Source organism: Macaca fascicularis, chromosome 9 (assembly GCF_037993035.2).
Source record: "Macaca fascicularis isolate 582-1 chromosome 9, T2T-MFA8v1.1".
NCBI classification, from domain to species: Eukaryota; Metazoa; Chordata; class Mammalia; order Primates; family Cercopithecidae; genus Macaca; species Macaca fascicularis.
In genome coordinates this window covers 8875483-8895207 of record NC_088383.1, presented here as the reverse complement: position 1 = coordinate 8895207, position 19725 = coordinate 8875483, and the positions used below count along the sequence as shown (strand labels likewise).

Below are 19725 nucleotides of genomic sequence, written 5' to 3'. Positions count from 1 at the left end.
CTACAGGTACGTGCCACCACGTCGGCTAATTTTTTGTATTTTTAGTAAAGATGGGGTTTCACCATGTTGGCCAGGATGGTCGTCATCTCCTGACCTCATGATCCACCTGCCTTGGCCTCCCAAAGTGTTGGGATTACAGGAGTGAGCCACCATGCCTGGCCATATTTATTTATATATTTATTTAGAGACAGGGTCTCACTCTGTCACCTGGTCTGGAATGCAGTAGTATGATCATGGCTCACTGTAGCTTCACCCTTCTGGGCTCAAGTCATCCTCCCACCTCAGCCTCCAGATGAGCTGGGACCACAGGCACGTGCCACCTTGCCCAGGTGGTTTTTATTTTTACAATTTTTTTTTTTTGTAGAGATGGGGTCTTGTTATGTTGCCCAGGCTGATCTCAAACTCCTGAGCTCAAGTAATCCCTCCCAAATCCCAAAGTGTTGAGATTACAGGCATGAGCCACCACACCTGGCTAGATTATTTTAATTGTAAAATAGCAAGCAGATAAATGGCTAAAACTTATATACACAGTTTTAACAAACAGATATAAAGAGAATCTTGTATAACACTGCCCACGTCAAGGGGCAAGGTGTTCCCTGTCCCTGGGAAGCTGCCCTGAGCTTGCTTACTCCTTCCCCATCAAAACTCCCTTTCTTCCCAGAGGCAGCCGCCACATTCACTTTTATTAGGGACTCTTGCTTTCCCATCATTGCGTGCATCCCTAAATAAGAGAGTGTGGTTCAGTCTCTTTAAAAACTTTCTATACAGGGAATTCTAGGTGTTCTTTTTATTCTTGAGGTGGAGTTTCGTTCTTGTTGCCCAGGCTGGAGTGCAGTGGCACAATCTCAGCTCACTGCAACTTCTGCCTCCTGGGTTCAAGCGATTCTCCTGCCTCAGTCTCCCAAGTAGCTGGGACTATAGGCACCCACCACCATGCCTGGCTAATTTTTGTATTTTTAGTAGAGATAGGGGTTCACCATGTTGGTCAGGCTGGTCTTGAACTCCTGACCTCAGGTGATCCACGGGCCTCAGCTTCCCAAAGTGCTGGGATTACAGGTGTGAGTCACTGCGCCCAGCCAGAATCCTATGTATCCTTATGTTTAATGTTGCTTTACATTTTGTGCTATCTCCTTAGTCTCATTGGCCTACAGCCGAACATTGGTCAAACTGAAGTGAAAAACAATCACCTTTCAATGCACTTCTGGTTTGCACCCGCTTCTGAGGTGTGTCCTGTGACGGCTCTCTGCAGCCCCGGGCACGCTGTCTCCTCCACCGCTGTATCCCCACAGTGCACGAAGTGTCTTGCTCCGAGCGATGACTGATGAACATTTTTTACAGAAATGTATGAATATTGTTGAGTGTGGGACATCCTGGGCCTAATATTTGTTTTTGTGAATGTTGTAAATAACAATGTCAAAATAAACAAAATGAAGGGAAGATGAAGAATTAGCTATCAAGAAATCAGCTCTAAAGAATTCACTTTTTGGCTGGGTGCGGTGGTGCACGCCTGTAATCCCAGCACTTTGGGAGGCTGAGGCGGGCGGATTGCCTGAACTCAGGAGTTCGAGACCACCCTGGGCAACATGGTGAAACCTCATCTCTACTAAAATACAAAAAATTAGCCAGTGTGGTGGCAGGTGTCTGTAGTCCCAGCTACTGGGGAGGCTGAGGCAGGAGAATCACTTGAACCCAGAAGGCGGAGGTTGCAGTGAGCCAAGATCGCACCACTGACCTCCAGCCTGGGTAACAGAGGGAGACCCTGTCTCAAAAAAAAAAAAAAAAAAAAAAAAAAAAAAAAAAAAAAAAAATCACTTTTTGATTTGGTGCAGTGGCTCATGCCTATAATCCCAATACTTTGGGTGGAAGCAGGAGGACCACTTGAGCCTAGGAGTTCGACATGAATCTGGGCAACCCTGTCTCCACAAAAAAATAAAAATTAACAAGATGTGTGGCACATGCCTTTGGTCCCAGCTGCTCAGGAGGTCGAGGCCACAGTGAGCTGTGATTACACCACCGCATTCAAGCCTGGGTGACAGAGTAAGACCCTGTCTCATAAATAAATAAATAAATAAATAAACAAGTAAATAAATAAACAAATATTCACTTTCTAAAAGCTAGCAGAAAAAAGTTTCATCAACATCCCAAACAGTATAATAAGAAATAATCAAAATATAACTTGATAATATTTTTGGATGATTTGAACTTCCTCTGGTAAGTACTTCTGATGCTCTGAATGAGTTAACTAGATCAGCACAAACATTTTCTTCAAACCATTTAACTTGGCAATAGTTAACTCATTAAGGATAATAACAATGACATTCTTCAGGTTTGTGGTTTTTTTTTTTTTTTTTTAAACGATAGTCCTATTCTGAATGTTTCATTAATCAAAAACAAGACCAAACCAAAAAAAAAAAACCCACAAAACTTCAAAAGGTGAAAATACTGACTAGGTTCTAAGGATATGGTAGGAAATGATTGCTTAGGGCTATGCACCTAAAATGAACTTCTGTTCTGAAAGCCCAACACATTTAAACTTTGTGGTGTATGTATCTATCTACATGTATTTTCTAATATCATGTCTACTCTGCTAGTTTCTAGGATAGTTAATGCAAACATTTGCTAAGTTCTTGTTTTGTTATGAATGTAAAATTTAAAAGCATGAAGCTCTAGTAACATTAAAAAATAGTTGCAGCCTAAGACGGAAAGATTATGTATGGAAAAGTGGGAAAAGAGTAATATGGAATACACTTAGAATTTGATGCAATACACTTTAATACATAGTATACTTTGGGAATGATTCCAGAATCATGGAGCCAGAGGAAGGGCTAGAGCAGATGAAAAACCAGACAACTGGAAATGAGCTTGGTTCTGATACATCATTGCCATTTCCATAAAATGTACCTAGCCAATGTGGATGAAATGAATGAAACCACTTAACAATGTCCTTCAAACTAAATTTACAACTGAGTTGCCCAGAATGAAAAAAATAACCAGTAGCCATTTTAGTAACTCATATGTAGACTAAATGAACAAGCTGTCCACCTAAATATCTCATTTCGATGTCATCTACTGGCCTGCACACATGGATTAATAGTTACTTTATACTTTTTAGGCTACAATGAACGCAAGATTCTCAAAGAAATAGTTTCCTAACAGAATGACTGATACCATTGTGGAAAAAGACATTATTCAGGACATTATCTGTTTCATTCTTTGGTCAAGGTAACTCATCTACTTTTAGACTTACACTTCTAAAGAAAGCTGCTATGATCTAAAGAGATTGGCCATAAAACTATTTGTATTGAAAACTTAGCCAGCATGGCTTTCGTGAACTTTCTTCATTAGCATTCTTAGTGGCAAGGTTTCCATATCTCAGTGTTCATTTTATACTTCAATTTGGTTAGTAGGTCTTTGTTTAATCATCCCATTGAAAGGAGAACAAAGGGGTTTAGGTGATACAGGAGAGTAGTACACTGTATTTTATCTTTGAAAAAAGCCCGACAAAGTCAGAATACTCTGATAGCCTCTGGTTTTCTCCAGAACGTTTGGAACCACAAATCAGTCAGGGGATAAAGACCCTCACTGTGCCTCACTGTAGACACCTTTGGAAGAGAAACACCTTGTCAGCCACAGAAATTAAGCTCTGCCAGTTCCATCTGGCTCTGACGGCAGATTATCACACCAGAAGGGTGTCTCGATTTCATGAGGTGAGGGTCTGTTTCTCAAATACCATCTCCCTCAATAAAATCACTGGTCAGGACAATCCCCGCGCCCCCTCCCTCCCCCCGCCCCCGCCATTACTTGTCTTTATAAAGTATTGATGCTATTCAAATGATAGTGCTGGGCTAAATTAAAACCAGTCAGGATTTTGCTTCCAACTGGAAAACTGCAAATCCTCTAAAGGGAAATACTTTTCATTCCTTTGTATCTAATTCTGCTACAGTAGTTCCTCAAATTGCTGCTGCCTTTTGCGATTTCCTTCTCCCTCAAAAGTTAAAACCCATTTTTTCCTAAAGTTTGGGCCCCTAAACTTTTTCTCCTGATCAAATCATCCACCCCACTTAACCCCCTCCTCCCCTCTCACCCAATGCAGGCTTTTCTTTTCCGGTTTTGCTTGACTTCATTAAAGAAAGTAAATTAATCTCTGTTTGTCTGTGGTATTTGTAAGTTGCTCTTTTTCCTTCAGTATTACTTTCTGGAAAATGACTACGCCCAACTTTCTAACTTTTTCTTTGTAACATAGACGTTTTATTTTCTAATCCACATTTCTTTTTGCAGTTTCTTGAACTTCCTTTGGTTGGTGTCACAGCCAGCCACCCAGTAGAGGCTGAGACCACCAGTTCATTTCACACAGGCCACTGAACAGTCATAAGATGGTGACAACTTTTGGTCTCTAGTGACCTGGACTGGATCTGACTCACTGACCTAGAGGTGAAGGGCTCTGTATTCCATTACTAATCCCTCGAGCTCTCCAGCCCCCTGAAAATGATTCTTTGGTTTTATTATTGCAAAGACCATTTATAAAATCATGAACTGGATTTAGGAAAGCAACCATGAAATAGCAAGGGACAACAGACTGATTGAAATTCCTTGAATGTAGCGTGGGCTGAAGGCTCTCAGACAGGAAGATCGGGGGAAAGTTATAGACAAGCACCTCCATTCTGGTTTCAGTAGCATGACCTGCTCACTTAAACGTGGCAACTTCAGATCATGGCCCATGCCTCAAGGAACTAAATCCTAAATAAAGAAAATGGAAAAGCAAACTATGAAATAGCCAATAATCTTTATTTTGCACTTCCCCCACCCCTCACCCCTCTCCAAAAACCACTAACGCGCATTTTTGTGCATGTGAAAATATTGTATAAAGTATTTAGAATGATCTCAAATTAATAAAACAAAAAAACACATATCTCAACATAGATGCTTTGTTTCTTTGCAGGGATAGAAAAATTCGGGCCTCTTGAACAAGGAGGGCAATGATACCCTGCACTCTGAAGAGGTCGACTCCATTTCCACTGATTTGCAACTTCACATTCACGGCAGAAAACTGCATTTCTCTAACCACATAATGTTTTAAAATATGACTAATCCATACACTAATAGCAATTTACTTGGCATTTAAAAAAATCACATTTTCTAGTAATATATTTGTATTAGGTTCAAAGCCCATATTCTAGCATCCAAGAGATCCAGTACATGGGCCTACACTGGGATTATTTCAAAATCAAGTAAAAGTCCATATTTATTCCAAAGTTGCTAAAATATGCTAATAAAGTTAAATTTGATGTTTTTTTAACATTAAAAATAAAATATTTGGTTTACCTCTCAGACATCTATAACATATAATAAATAGTGGGCAGTATAATAATATAATAAAGTTTTGTGATACCCTGAAATTTGATGAGTTTTCTTAAAAAAATTCATAATATACTTCATTTCAGCCTTAAAGCACAATATTAATGAACAGATTTGTAGAAATAAAACAATATAAAGACAAAATGCTACAGTATATGTGGGTTTTTTTTCTTTTTTTTTTTACTTTCATGGAAACTACATGTCCTTTTAGTAAAAGTCTGTCAAAGAAATTTACAAAAACAAAACAGACAACAAACGAAACACCTTCAAATCATAAACTCTAAATTTAAATTGCCTTGCTTTCCTTCCAACTGCTCGGGCCCTTTCCCCCATGATATTTTCGGGCACTGCACAGGTTGAGCTCAAGGGAAATTTCTTTGAACGATGGCTTTTTCTTTAGCCTTCTTTGTTTCTGTCCAGCGTCATTACAGACCTGGCTGAAATCACAGTGGATTTCAGAGAAAGCCAGAATTAAACACGATAAAAATTTAAAAAATAACTACTTCATAAATATTTATTATTTACATTAGGGGCAATCTTTTAGTCTGAAGAGTTTTTATACAAGTTGATGAAATGTACAAGCAGTGAGAAGAGACTCCAGCAGTTTAAAGAAGGGCAAAATTAGAATGCAACGAAGATATAAAATACATGAAACAAAAATAATTTGCACAAAAGCAAACAGGACATGATAGAAACCTTTTTCTTAAAAAATATAAGGTATTTCACAAAAGCCTGAACATTTTACATGTTAGTACTAAAAACGGGGGAAGGAGGGAAGCTTCGTATATTCTTATCACAAAAATATTTACCGGCACTCCCACTGGAGGTTTCTTTATGTTATTCTGATTATCTTACTATAGAGGGAAAGGGGCTGAAAACTGTATACAGACTCTATCATCCTTAAATTACAGTTGAGGCAGTTTGTACATTATCTTCTCATCTAACACCTCAATGAAAAGGCCCTGGAGAGAATAAAGGAAATCAAAAGGGAAGATGTACGCTCTTTATTAATAATACTTGTCACTGGTATTAGAGAAGTGGAGGAGGGGCAGCCCCCAGGCCACGCCTCTGCTCCAGTTTCCTTCTGTCGCACTGCCACGGAGCCACAGGCCAACGCGGCTGGGGAGTGAACAATGCAGGTGCGCGGTGTGTTCCAGCCGCAGTCCTCCCGGGTTCTTTATCCACAGGTATCTGGGCTGGAGGTGATGGCAGAAGTACACCAGCTCCCTTCCAGGGGCGCCAGGGAGGAAGCCTGGGCTGACCCGGCTTGGTCCAGCCCCTCGGCAGCCGTCAGTGCGCTCGATGCTTCCTCTTCTTGTGCTTTTTGTCCTTCTTCTTGTTCGCACACTTGGGGCAGAACCACTGCATCTCTTCTGGGGGTGCAGCCATGATTCCCACACAGGGCCTACACATGAAAGCAAGCTCAGATAAGCAACTTTTATACGGTCGATTCTCCTCCCTTCTGTTTTAAAGTACTTTTTAAGGCCGGGCGCGGTGGCTCAAGCCTGTAATCCCAGCACTTTGGGAGGCCGAGGCGGGCGGATCACAAGGTCAGGAGATCGAGACCACAGTGAAACCCCGTCTCTACTAAAAAAAATACAAAAAATTAGCCGGGCGCGGTGGCGGGCGCCTGTAGTCCTAGCTACTCAGGAGGCTGAGGCAGGAGAATGGCGTGAACCCAGGAGGCGGAGCTTGCAGTGAGCCGAGATCGCGCCACTGCACTCCAGCCTGGGCAACAGCGTGAGACTCCGTCCCAAAAAAAAAAAAATAAAAAAAAAAAAAAAAAATAAAGTACTTTTTAAAGTCTATGACATGTTTACCCGAAATCAAAGCCAAGCAGCACTGCTGTTGGGCATGCAGACTAGGATATCACAGACGCGCCCTTTGCACGCCCTCTGCAGAGATTCATTAGTTCGTTCCTCCTTTCAGCCAGGAAGAGGAGGCTTCTGAGCCACGGCTTTGTCTTTATCTCACAGATATCGTATATCATAACTGAACAGGTTGCTATCTTTTTGTATCTGACATTTTAAAGATAACACGAGAAGATTATCTGCATAAATTCTGGTTGAGCTTTTCAGGTTTTAGGAACCGCTGAAGAGGTTTAAAAAAGTTAAGCAGTACTTTAGTCCTGCAGTTTGTTCCATCCTTACAAAGGGGCTGCCTCTTCGTGGCCCTGGCCAGTGCTACAGCTTCTAGGGAACATTACCGGAAAGGAAGGTCAGGGACGCCCCTGGGTCTCCTCTTAGTATTACTATTTTTCATAAGAAGGATAGATAAGCTAAGCAGAATGTTCAGAATTCAGGGTGAATAACAATAGTCTAAAGACTCTTGGGTTTTGCAGTTAATTGCATTTCACAGGCTCTGTGATTTGACTCCATGTACTGTCCCTAGGACAGCCCTGGGTCAGTCCAAAGGCAGGAATCTACTCAGTGGACGCTTTGTCTCAGGAGAGGCTGAGCTGCCTGATGCGTGCGGCCGGCAGGGCGCCCTGGGCACTCACCAGTGGTACCAGTCATCGCAGTCGTCACAGCCAATCATGGGACTCCCATCATCAGGCTTGTTACACCCAGGGCAGATCCAGATCTGATTGCCCCACTCATCTCGGATCTGATGTTTGCAAGGTGGAAGTGGCAAAAATGGAGGGAATGGGAAAAAAAACAAAAAGAGGTCAGATCAGAATGATTACTTTATACTGTTTAACTGAACCAACAGGCATATTAAACTAAAAAATATAGTAAATCAGCACTTCATTAATGCCATGATCAGCGTCACCACTGTTTTAGAATCGCGAAACAGAAAAATGCCAAGTGTTCAATGATAAGACATTTCTAATGAATATTCTAAGCTTTCTTTTGTAAGTCACAAAAATAAGCATTTTATAATCATCTCTGTGAACAATATGACCGGTAACCCCTTTCATAAACAAACAAACAAACAAAAAAACTATAACTACATACATTCCTAATGATTTGGATCTCTATAAGGGTGGTAACAACTGATTTTTTGAAAGCTACAGACCTCCACTTTCTATGTGGTTTTTCTCAATCACATTCATAGGCATGGAATTAATATAGACAGCCAAATGAGCATGCACCATCTTATTACTTATTAGCCAAGCCCTTCTCCTGAAGGAGCTGATAAGATCAAGGATATAAAAGAGTTGTTACTAAGTAACTTTCCATTCCCTTTATGACATTTTTAGTAAAGTACAATCAACTAAAGGGCAAATGAAATAAGGGGATAGGGAAACCAAAGAGCTATAAGGTTCAACATTATTTTGCTACAAATGTTGTGTACTCTGGAGTTGATTTTATTTAACTTAGCAGTCCTAAAGAGGGAACATCCTATTAACCACTTCCTCAAACTCCACATGAACAGAGCCAACCTGGAAGAAGTAATTCACTGATGGGCATTAAACACCAGCAATAAGAAAAAGGTAATTTCAAAAGTGTTTACAATAACAGAGCACATTATTGCCTCCGGTTTATTTCATAAGGGATAGTTCTTCCTAGACTTTCAAATACCACACTGACTAGATGTGCTTTTAAAAAGGCTTTCTTTGTGTGTGACAAGTGCATTGGGGGTGCATATACGTTTCACTGTACTGATGGGCTTCCTTTAAGGCAACTCTACAAAGGCAAACTACATTGACAGGAAAACTTCCTAAAGAAATCTGTGGGCGACTACATCTCTGACCCTCTGTAATTTCAGGAGAAAAAGTAACAAGGGGTGAGAACCAGCAGTCACCTGTACCCGCTGTCTCGTGGCCAAGGCTGGTGGAACATCCTATGCCCTGAAGCTCCCACGTGTGGCCAGTCCTGCTGCTGGCTGACCTTGCTTGAAGTCAGAAGGCCGTGACTCTATGTGCTGCACAAGAGCTTTGCCACAGCATCGACAGTAACTAACACCAAATACTTCACAGCTTACTACATCCCTCTAAACATCTCATTTCGTTTAATCATTGTAAAGCAACCTCTGGGTAGCTTATGAATGGGGAAACCGGAGCTAAGAGAATTTAAGTGGCATTTCCAACATCACACCATTAGGCAGTGACAAAATCTGCCTTTTTGCTCTCTAGCCTTCATATGTCATCTAAATCACACATTTTGTCCTCTGCCCACAAAGCGTCTCTTCATGAGGTAGAAGGCGTTTTTAAAATTGTCATTTTTATTTTAAAGACAGGGTTTCACTTTGTCGCCCAGGCTGGGGTGCAGTGGTGTGATCACGGCTCACTGTAGCCTTGACCTACTAGGCTGAGATGATCCTCCCAGCTCGGCCTCCTGAGTAGTTGACACTACAAGCACATGTCAACATGCCCAGCTAATTTTTGTATTTTCTGCAGAGATGGGGTCTCACTATGTCACCCAGTCTGGTCTCAACTCCTGGGCTCATGCGATACACCTGCCTCAGCCTCCCAAAATGCTGGGATTAGAGGCGTGAGACACCATGCACAGCCAGAAAGCTTTCCTTCTACACTGTCTATTCCAGCTGGACTCATCTCCAGGAGGTGAGTTAGTTCAAAGATCTACTGGAAAACCAGAACTTTCCGAGCTGGAACATGCCACAGAGATCACCAAGTTTAATACAAACTTCTTAATTATAGATGAAGACACAAAGGTTGAGGTGGTTAAGTACAAAATCTTTCCTGATCAACCCATTTGGGGGTAATGCTGCCTCAATTAAACACCTGCAACGATTGGTCCCTGGACAGACCAATTGGATGATCACAGTTTTAGAAGTTCCTTCCAAAACTCCTTTAAGGAAATTTAACAATAGGCCAGGCATGGTGGCTCACGCCTGTAATCTCAGCACTTTGGGAGACCAAGGTGGGGGGATTGCTTGAGTCCAGGAGTTTGAGAGCAGCCTGGGCAACATAGGGAGACATCATCTCCACATACACAAAAACAAAAAACAGCCAGGAAACAGCTAGGTGTGGTGGCAGACGCCTGTGGTCCCAGCTACTTGGGAGGCTGAGGTGAGGGAACCACTGGGGCCCAGGAGGTTGAGGCTACAGTGAGTGGTATTGTGCCACTGCATTCTAGTATGGACAAGAAGAGGGAGACTACTCAAAAGAAAAAAAAAACAGAAAAAAAAGAAATGTAATATTGTACAGTTTATAATGACAAATACCATGAGTCCTACCCGGCCACTTTCCAATCATATTAGTACCTACCTAGTTACACAAGGTCAGGGCCACCATTAGGCTAACACATCACAGTCTGTGGATTTGGTAGTCACAGCAATAGCAATGGCTCCATAAACCTTAAATACTTTGTTGTGGCCGGGCGCGGTGGCTCAAGCCTGTAATCCCAGCACTTTGGGAGGCCGAGACGGGCGGATCACGAGGTCAGGAGATCGAGACCATCCTGGCTAACACGGTGAAACCCCGTCTCTACTAAAAAATACAAAAAACTAGCCGGGCGAAGTGGCGGGCGCCTGTAGTCCCAGCTACTTGGGAGGCTGAGGCAGGAGAATGGCGTGAACCCGGGAGGCGGAGCTTGCAGTGAGCTGAGATCCGGCCACTGCACTCCAGCCTGGGCGACAGAGCATGACTCCGTCTCAAAAAAAAAAAAAAAAAAAAAAAAAAAAAAAAATACTTTGTTGTGTGTTTGTGTGTTTAATTCTATAGTGTCCAAAGAACATAATCTGTATAAATACTTTACTGCCAGACTGTATTCAGGGTTTGAGTAAGACCTAATACTATTAAGTAAGAGGAAAGCAACTAAAAACAGTCCCAGAACAACGTGGACTCATTCGACATGGTGGGATTTACTATTTTTTTTTTCTTGAGACAGAGTTTCGCTCTTGTCGCCCAGGCTAGAGGGCAGTGGCACGATCTTGGCTCACTGTAAGCTCTGCCTCTTGGGTTCAAGCAATTCTTGTGCCTCAGCCTCCTGAGTAGCTGGGATTACAGGCATGAGCTACCATGCCCAGCTAATTTTTTTTGTATTTTTAGTAGAGATGGGGTTTCAACATGTTGGCCAGGCTGGTCTCAAACTCCTGACCTCAAGTGATCCACCCGCCTCAGCCTCCCAAAGTGCTGGGATTATAGGCATGAGCCACTGCGTCCAGCTGGTTTTACAATTTGAAGTCATGCTTGGATACTCAGGAGTCTGGTGGTCTGAAAGTTCATTTCCATTTAATATGCAAGCCCTGGCATATTCTGGATCATAGCCAATAAAATATAACTAGTGCTATTATTGACAAACACCACCTGGCTCATAATATCAGTGCACATTATATAACTTACACTCAAATGAATAACTGAATTGCTTGATGAAGAAACTCAGTGTGAGATTTCAGCACCACTGTGCATCTCTACATTTACAGATTGATACTACTGTCTACATGTATAGAGTCATATCCAAAACAACATAAACACAATGCTTTGATGTTATTTATGGAGGCTATGTGAACACTGCAATGTAACTTTTCAGCCAAAAGCTTGAAAATGCAGTGAAAAATGGCAATGAAGAAATGCATCTTGGCTGGGCATGGTGGTTCATGCCTGTAATCTCAGCACTCTGGGAGGCCGAAATGGGTGGATCGCTGGAGCTCGAGACCAGCCTGGGCAACATTGTGAAACCCTGTCTCTACCAAAAAATACAACAAATTAATCGACAGTGGTGGCAACTGCCTGAGATCCCCAGTTACTCAAGAGGTGGAAGAATCGCTTGAGCCTGGGAGGCAGGGGCTGCAGTGAGCCGAGATCGTACCACTGCACTCCAGCCTGGGTGACAGAGTGAAATCCCCTTTCAAAAAAAACAAAAAAACCAAAAAAAGGCCAGTCGCGGTGGCTCATGCCTGTAATCCCAGCACTTTGGGAGGCTGAGGCGGGCAGATCAACTGAGGTCAGGAGTTCAAGACCAGCCTGGCTAACCTGGTGAAACCCTGTTTCTACTACAAATACAAAAAATTGGCCACCCATGGTGGCAGGCGCCTGTAATCCCAGCTACTCAGGAGGCTGAGGCAGGAGAATCACTTGAACCTGGGAGGTGGAGGCTGCAGCGGGCCGAGATCTCACCACTGCACTCCAGGTTGGGCAATAAGAGCGAAACTCCATCTCAAAAAAAAAAGAAAAAAAAAAAAAAAAAACAAGAAAAAGAAAAAGAAATGTGCCTGGCCAGGGGCAGTGGCTCAGGCCTGTAACCCCACCACTTTGAGAAGCTATGGCAGAAGGATCGCTTGAGCCCAGGAGTTTGAGGTTGCAGTGAGCTATGATTGGGCCACTGTACATAGGGAGACCCTGTCTCAAAAATAATTAAATAAATAATAAAATTTGAAAGAGAAATGCCTCTGAAATTCGACAGTGACTCAGAGCACACACTTGTCTTGAACTGAAAACGTCTCCAGGCTAACCGCTCGGGCGGCAGGTACGCACCACGTAGGTGCTGACCGTCTCAGTCACCACGCTGCGCACGGGAGCTTTGGCACTGGCCCCGGAGGCGGCAGGACCCGGGGAGGGCAGCAGGGCAGGGCCCGCGGCGGCCTGGGCGAGCAGCGGCAGCGGCACGGGCGCAGGGCTCACGAGCATGGGGCCGGGGGTGGGCGCGGGGGCCGGCGGCGGGGTCTTCGGCCTGTTCTGCGAGGGCGCCGGCTTGGCCTCGGGCGCAGGGACCACCTTGCTGATAACACTGTCAACAAAAGAGGGAAAGGTAAAAGTCAAAACAGGATCATCATCGAACCCAACTCGTGCTTAAAAACATGATTGCAAAATAGCTTTTCTTCCAGTACCGACATATTTCAACGTCCAGAAGCGGCTCAAGAACTGAGTTTGAGGCCCTACATCAAGTGGCCTCTCCACTTACTCAGACGAATTTTTCATTTTCCCAAACTTCCCCTCAGTGGCCAGATATCTAGAAATTTCTAGTAACCAATACACATGCACAGGCAGTGTGACTTCAATTGCCTGTTCCCGTGCTGAGGCAGAAGCTCTGACAGCTTCACAGGGGGAGCTGCCCACCCCCACCTCTCCTCAGTCCTCCAGGGGCCCAGACAGGGCCCGCTCCTTCCACTCTGGCTCCAGCTGGAGAGGACCTGGAGCAGCCTGTGTCCCACACCGGAGATGGGCAAGAAAGACACATTTGCTGTTGGAAGTCCTTGAGATTTTTGGGTTGTTAATGACCATAAACCTAACCTGGCCTAAGCTGCTGGACAGAGCAGCTAAAAAAAAAAAAAAAGAAGTTTCTATTTATCTCTTCTCAGTTCCAATGTTTCTTCTTAATACTCTCAACGCCATTGTCAATAAAACTGTGAAGACTTTCTCACTTCTGGATTTGGCTTTGATTGCCAGGTTTTACAGACTGACTGTTCAGGCTGGGCAAGGTGGCTCACGCTTGTAATTCTAGCACTTTGGGAGGCCGAGGTGGGTGGATTCCTGAGGTCGAGAGTTCAAGACCAGTCTGGCCAACATGGTGAAACACCGTCTCTACTAAAAAATACAAAAAATTAGCCGGGTGCAGTGGCGCGCACCTGTAATTCCAGCTACTCGGGAGGCTGAGGCAGAGAATCGCTTGAACCCAGGAGGCGGAGGTTGTAGTGAGCCGAGATCTCGCCACTGCACTCTAGCCTGGGCTACAGAGTATGACTTCGTCTCAGAAACAAAACAAAACAAAACAAAACAAAGCAAAACACAAAACAGAAGATTGTTCCCAGAGGGGCTGCAGAGGTGAGGAGGAGGTAATGCAGCGGCAGCTTCTGTCCTGGTGACGCTGCCGCGGGTCACTAGAGCTGTGGTGCTGTGACCCTGCTCCTCCACTAACAGCGTCCTCTTCATACAACTCAGTGGAAGCAGCTCTGGACTTGGGGTCAGGACATCTGCGTTCAAATTCTGCAGCCGCCAGGGACTAGACCTGTGGCCTTGGATTATTCATTTACTATAAAAAGCACGATTTATTGAGGACCTATCTATAAGAAGTTAGAGGTTATACTAGGCACTTTACAAATATCATCTCATCCAGTCCTCATGAGAACATCAAAGAAGTAATGATTACTCCATTTTGTAGATGAGGAAACTGAAGATCAGCGAGAGAAAGGAATTTGAGTAAATGGGTGGCAGCTTTTGAACCAAGGTCTACTTGATTCCAAAGTTTGCTTTTTTTAAAGCTTCTTTATTTAAAAAAAAAGTATCATATATACATTATAAATATATAAATATATATATCATTTTACACACAGAGAAAACAATATATCAGATGCCTAGGTAATAATCAGAGATAAAATATGTTAGCTTTGCCATATTTATTTCAGATGAACTTCCTTCCCTGCCCCAGAGCAACCGCTGCCCTAAAACAGGTAGGGTTTTGTTTATTGTTCTTGGTACTTTGTTTTCTCTGTACCTCTCCTGCCTTTGTAGGTGTCCATAAACAATACATACCACATTAGTGTTTGCTGTCTTTTGACTTTTATACACACAATGTCACACTCTAGTTATCAATAAAGTTTCTGGGCCATGCAATATGGCCATCCTCACCTCACCAGGAATCGCCAGCCTGCGGACTGTCCCAGCCTGTCTCTTTCTACTATTCCACACAATTCTTTAGGCCTTGTTTTTCTCATCAACAAAGTGAAAAGAAATGCAGTGGCCTCAGAGGGTTGTAGTGAGAACCTCAATATGGAGAAACACTTTAAAAACTGCATCCAGATGGGAAGTGTCGGCCCCGTGTCATGTTCACGGCTGTTGTTCACAACAGCCTCCGGCCTCACTGCTGCCAGCCTGCACGGTTCCACTTCCTCATAGTCCTAGTTTAGAAACCACTTTCACCAAAAGGCACTGACTCTTTGCTATTCTGATCATAAATTTATAAAACATTAAGTTACTTCAAAAACTTCACCATTATTTCAGCAAATAACTTCATTACTGCTAATTGTTCTCCATTTGTTTCCTGCAAGGGTGATCATCTTCCTAACCTGGATACAGCCAAAGATCAAGAGAATTTAACACACACTTGTTGGTGCAGCAGACACTTGATAAATGCTTAACATAATAATTAGTGACTATTTATTGAGCACTTACTATAGGTCTGACTGTCCTAAGCATGTGAAAGCCAATTGTGGGCCAGGTGCTATGCTAAATGTTTACTTGCCTTGCCTTATCTCGCTTTTTTTTTTTTTTTTTTAGATGGAGTTTTGCTCTTGTTGCCCAGGCTGGAGTGTAATGGCGCGATCTTGGCTCACTGCAACCTCCCTCCTGGGTTCAAGTGATTCTCCTGCCTCAGCCTCCCGAGTAGCTGGGATTACAGGCATGTGCCACCATACCCAGCTAATTTTTGTGTGTGTGTGTATTATTATTATTATTTTTTCCAGTAGAGACGGGGTTTCTCCATGTTGGCCAGGCTGGTCTCGAACTCCCAACCTCAGGTGATCTGCTTGCCGTAGCCTCCCAAAGTGTTGACATTACAGGCATGAGCCACGGTGCCCGGCCTCATTTGTTTTTCATAATGACCACATAAGGCAAGCTATTATTCTGCTTTTTTAAATGAAGAAACCAAGGCACAGAGAGATTAAGTATCTTGCATAAATTAACACAGGGTACTGCTACATGGCAGGGCCAGGATTTAAACAAAGCAGTCTGATTTTAGAGCCTGTGATCTTTTTTTTTTTTGAGACAGAGTCTCGCTCTGTCGCCCAGGCTGGAGTGCAGTGGCACGATCTTGGCTCACTGCAAGATCCGCCTCCCAGGTTCACGCCATTCTCCTGCCTCAGCCTCCTGAGTAGCTGGGACTACAGGTGCCCGCCACCACGCCTGGCTAATTTTTTTGTACTTTTAGTAGAGACGGGGTTTCACCGTGTTAGCTAGGATGGTCTCGATCTCCTGACCTTGTGATCTGCCTGCCTCGGCCTCTGAAAGTGCTGGGATTACAGGCGTGAGCCACTGCACCCGGCAGAGCCTGTGATCTTAATAAGTATATGACACTGTCTCTCAATGTGTACTGAGGTTTGCCTTACATAAAAGGCATGTAATGTAGGAGTTCAAAGTTATTGCTATGGCATTTATATCCAGAGAGTAAGCATTCTCTATTTTTATGGCTAGACTAAAATTTTAAAACGCTATTTCTGGAGGCAGTTTCCCATAATGGTTTAATACACAAGTGATGGAACCAAAGCTAAAGGAAAAAGCAGGAACCCTGAGAGGTAAGCAGAACACAGATGCTTTACCCCAAGGGCATTTACGCATTAGGCAAGTCTGATCTTTGGTTATGATGAACAGAACCAATGTCGAAGCCCAGGATCTGCCCAAAGTGGAAGGTCTAATAGAACTTCCTCCCGATACTAAGGATTCCCAATCAGCTATACCCATAAGGTAAAGATGAATGAGAATGTCATGAATTTTCACCTCTGGTGTTCTAGGATACTTTACATTTAAAGTAATTGGGACTTGCAATGTGCCCAGGCACACAGCACAATCCTGAGGGGAAATATCTTAAAATCTAGGTCTCATATTAATACAGAAAATTATCTTTAAAAAAAAATAAGTGGCACATAATGAAAGACAATCAAACCTATGAGGAAGTAAGGTGGGATCAGGGAAAACTGTTAAGACATAACAGCTAGTATGAAGGGACAAAGACCACAGATACAAGAATTATCAACTATAAAACAACTTTGCTTACAGCATTAAAAAATAATAAAAGGCAAAGGCTGGAAATATAGGTGGCAGGAATTAACAGATCTAGTGGATTTGAAAAGAACCAAACAGACTTTCTACAAACTAAAAAATACAGTAACTGAGATTTAAAATTCAATGGAGTGATTTAAAAACAGATTGGAAACAACTTAAGACAGAACTATAAACTGAGTATTAGAACAAAGTAAATTTTCGGAGCATAGCCTGAGAAGCAAAGAGAATACAATAAAAGGTCTAATTAGTGCATGTTTGATCATAATTCTAGAAGAAAAATGGAGCAGAGACAAATGTTAACAAGGAGTACCTGAGACTTTTACAGAACTGATGAAAGATACCAATCCACAGATTTATGAAGCCCAACAAACCCCAGGCAAGATAAATAAAAACAAATCTATATCTAGGCACATCAAAGGGAAGCTATAAAATATCACAGAGAGAGAGGAAACATCTGAAAGGCAGCCAGAGGGAAAAAAGAACAATTCCTCTCAAAGAAGAAACAGGTGACTGCTGACTTCTTAATTAGCAATGATGAAATCTAGAAGACAGTGGAGTAACATCTTCAATGTGCTAAAGAAAAATAGTGTCTCTGAAAACATCTTTAAGGAATAAAGATGAAACAACGACATTTACAAGCAGGCAAAAGCTAAGAATTTGCTGCCAGCAGACACTTAAAAAAAATTCTAAAGCAACAATTCTCAAATTTTTGGTCCTAGGGCCCCTTTAAATTCCTAAAAATTATTAAAACTTAAAAAATGTGCACTATATCTGTCAATATTTACCATATTAAAAATAAAACTGGAGCAGGCACAGTGGCTCATGCCTGTAACCCCAGCACTTTGGGAGGCCAAGGTGGGTGGATCACTTGAGGCCAGGAGTGATTCATCACAGTCAACAGGGTGAAACCCCATTTCTATTAAAAATACAAAAATTAGTGGGTTTAGTGGCGCAGGCCTGTAGTCCCAGCTACTCCAGAGGAGGAGGCAGGAGAACTGCTCAAACCTGGGAGGCGGAGGTTGCAGTGGGCCAAGATCACACCACTGCACTCCAGCCTGGGTGACAGAGCAAGAATCTGTCTCAAAAAAATAAATAAAATAAAAATAAAAATAAAACTGAAAAGTTTAAAAATATTTAGTAATTCATTTAAAAGTAACAACAATGAACCCATTATAAGTTATCAGATAACATTTTTTTAAATGCAAATAACTGTATTTTCCAAGACAAAAACTTGAAAATGACTGGCAATGTTTTGGTTGTTTTTTCTTTGATAATGGCGTCTTGCTCTGTTGCCCAGGCTGGTATTGAACTCCTGGGCTCAAGCAATCCTCCTGCCTCAGCCTACCGAGTAGCTGGGATTACAGGTGCATGCCACTGTGCCTGGCCAAGACTGGCAATGTTTTAAATTTTTTGCAAACCTCTTTAATGTAGGCATATGTAACTAGAGAAGGGAGGAGTATTTTAAAAGATTTTTTGGATAATGGTGTAAGTTCTTCCTTAATGCTGCATTAAATGCAACAAATGATAGTTTTTTATAAGTTAGTTACAATGTGTAATCTGAAATCATATCAATAGACATTCATATTCTGTTACATTAAAATTTATTGCTCTGTTTAGCACTCTGAATACAAAAGTTACCCATGCATAATTTTATAATGTCATACACTGGTCATTTGGAAAATACTGGTTCACTGACTTAGGCAGATCTTCCAAATGTTTACATAATTCATTACACAAGATAATAATATGTAAGCCAGTAATGGGTAAACAGAGCTAAGGTATTTTAATATCCCTCTATTATATAAAATGTAGTGTACAGGTAGTGAATAAAGTATGGTAATTTCTAGGGTAACCACGCAAAAATTACAAACAAAGTATAGTATGAGGAAAAAAGGAATGATGAAAAAAAACCCTTGGTCTGATAAAAGAAAGGAGAGAAAAAAAAAAACACTGAACAGTAAAGAAGTAGCACAAAATAATAAGGTAAATTTCAAACTCAAAACATCAATGATTATATCATATAAATGGTCTAAGTGATTCAGTTGTCAGGCTGTATAAACAGTGAAACCCAATATATTCTAATGCCCAGAGGCACATCTAGCAATAGAAGGGCTGAAAGTGAGAGGCTATAAAAAGATGTATACAAATACAAAGAAAAGTAATACTACACAAAAAAAGACTTTAAGGCAAGAACTATCAGTGATAATAAAGGCTATTTCCTGATGATAAAAGGTTCCAATTTGCCAGGAAGCTATAACAGTTAAAAATTTGTATGTACCTAATAACACATCTACAAAACATATAAAGCAAAAACTGACAGAACAGTAAGAAACAGATGAATCCACAATCATAGCCAGAGATGTAAGCATATTTATCTCCCTGCACAACTGACAGAATAAGCAGTCAAAAAACCAGCAAAGATATAGGTTTGAATATGAATAATGAAATTGACCCAATGGAAATTTTTTAAAAAATCTGTCTTCAATCAATGCAGAATATTCATTCTTTTCTAAAATATACTGAACACTGAAAGAAACTGACCCAATTTCATAAGGCTAAAAAACAATTTGAATAGTTTGTACACAGATTTGTTACCCCTGCTATATCAGTAGTTCCTCAAATGAACAAAAAGCCTTTTTAATTTCTATGTCCCCAGTGTTTAACATGACGGTTATTAAAATAAAATGTGTTAGAATCCAAACTAAGAAACAAAAGCTGATCCAGAAAGTAGTAATTGTCCAGATGACATG

At 41.9% G+C, this 19725-nt stretch overlaps 1 protein-coding gene across 3 annotated transcripts in view; it reads right to left on the bottom strand.

The window, feature by feature from the left end:
- Positions 1–4764: 4764 nt before the first annotated feature.
- The window catches only part of TAF3 (TATA-box binding protein associated factor 3), a 202145-nt gene continuing 187184 nt past the window's right edge, over positions 4765–19725 (bottom strand). For 2 of the 3 annotated variants that reach the window (XM_065520272.2, XM_045399535.3), the window contains 3 exons: positions 12737–12989; positions 7856–7962; positions 5843–6760 (listed from right to left, as the gene is read on the bottom strand). In XM_065520272.2, the coding sequence (XP_065376344.1) occupies positions 6646–6760; positions 7856–7962; positions 12737–12989 (475 nt within the window). In that variant the 3' untranslated portion in view covers positions 5843–6645. Of the gene's footprint in view, positions 6761–7855; positions 7963–12736; positions 12990–19725 lie in introns of all 3 variants that reach the window. The other variant, XM_005564599.4, reaches the window with a different exon arrangement.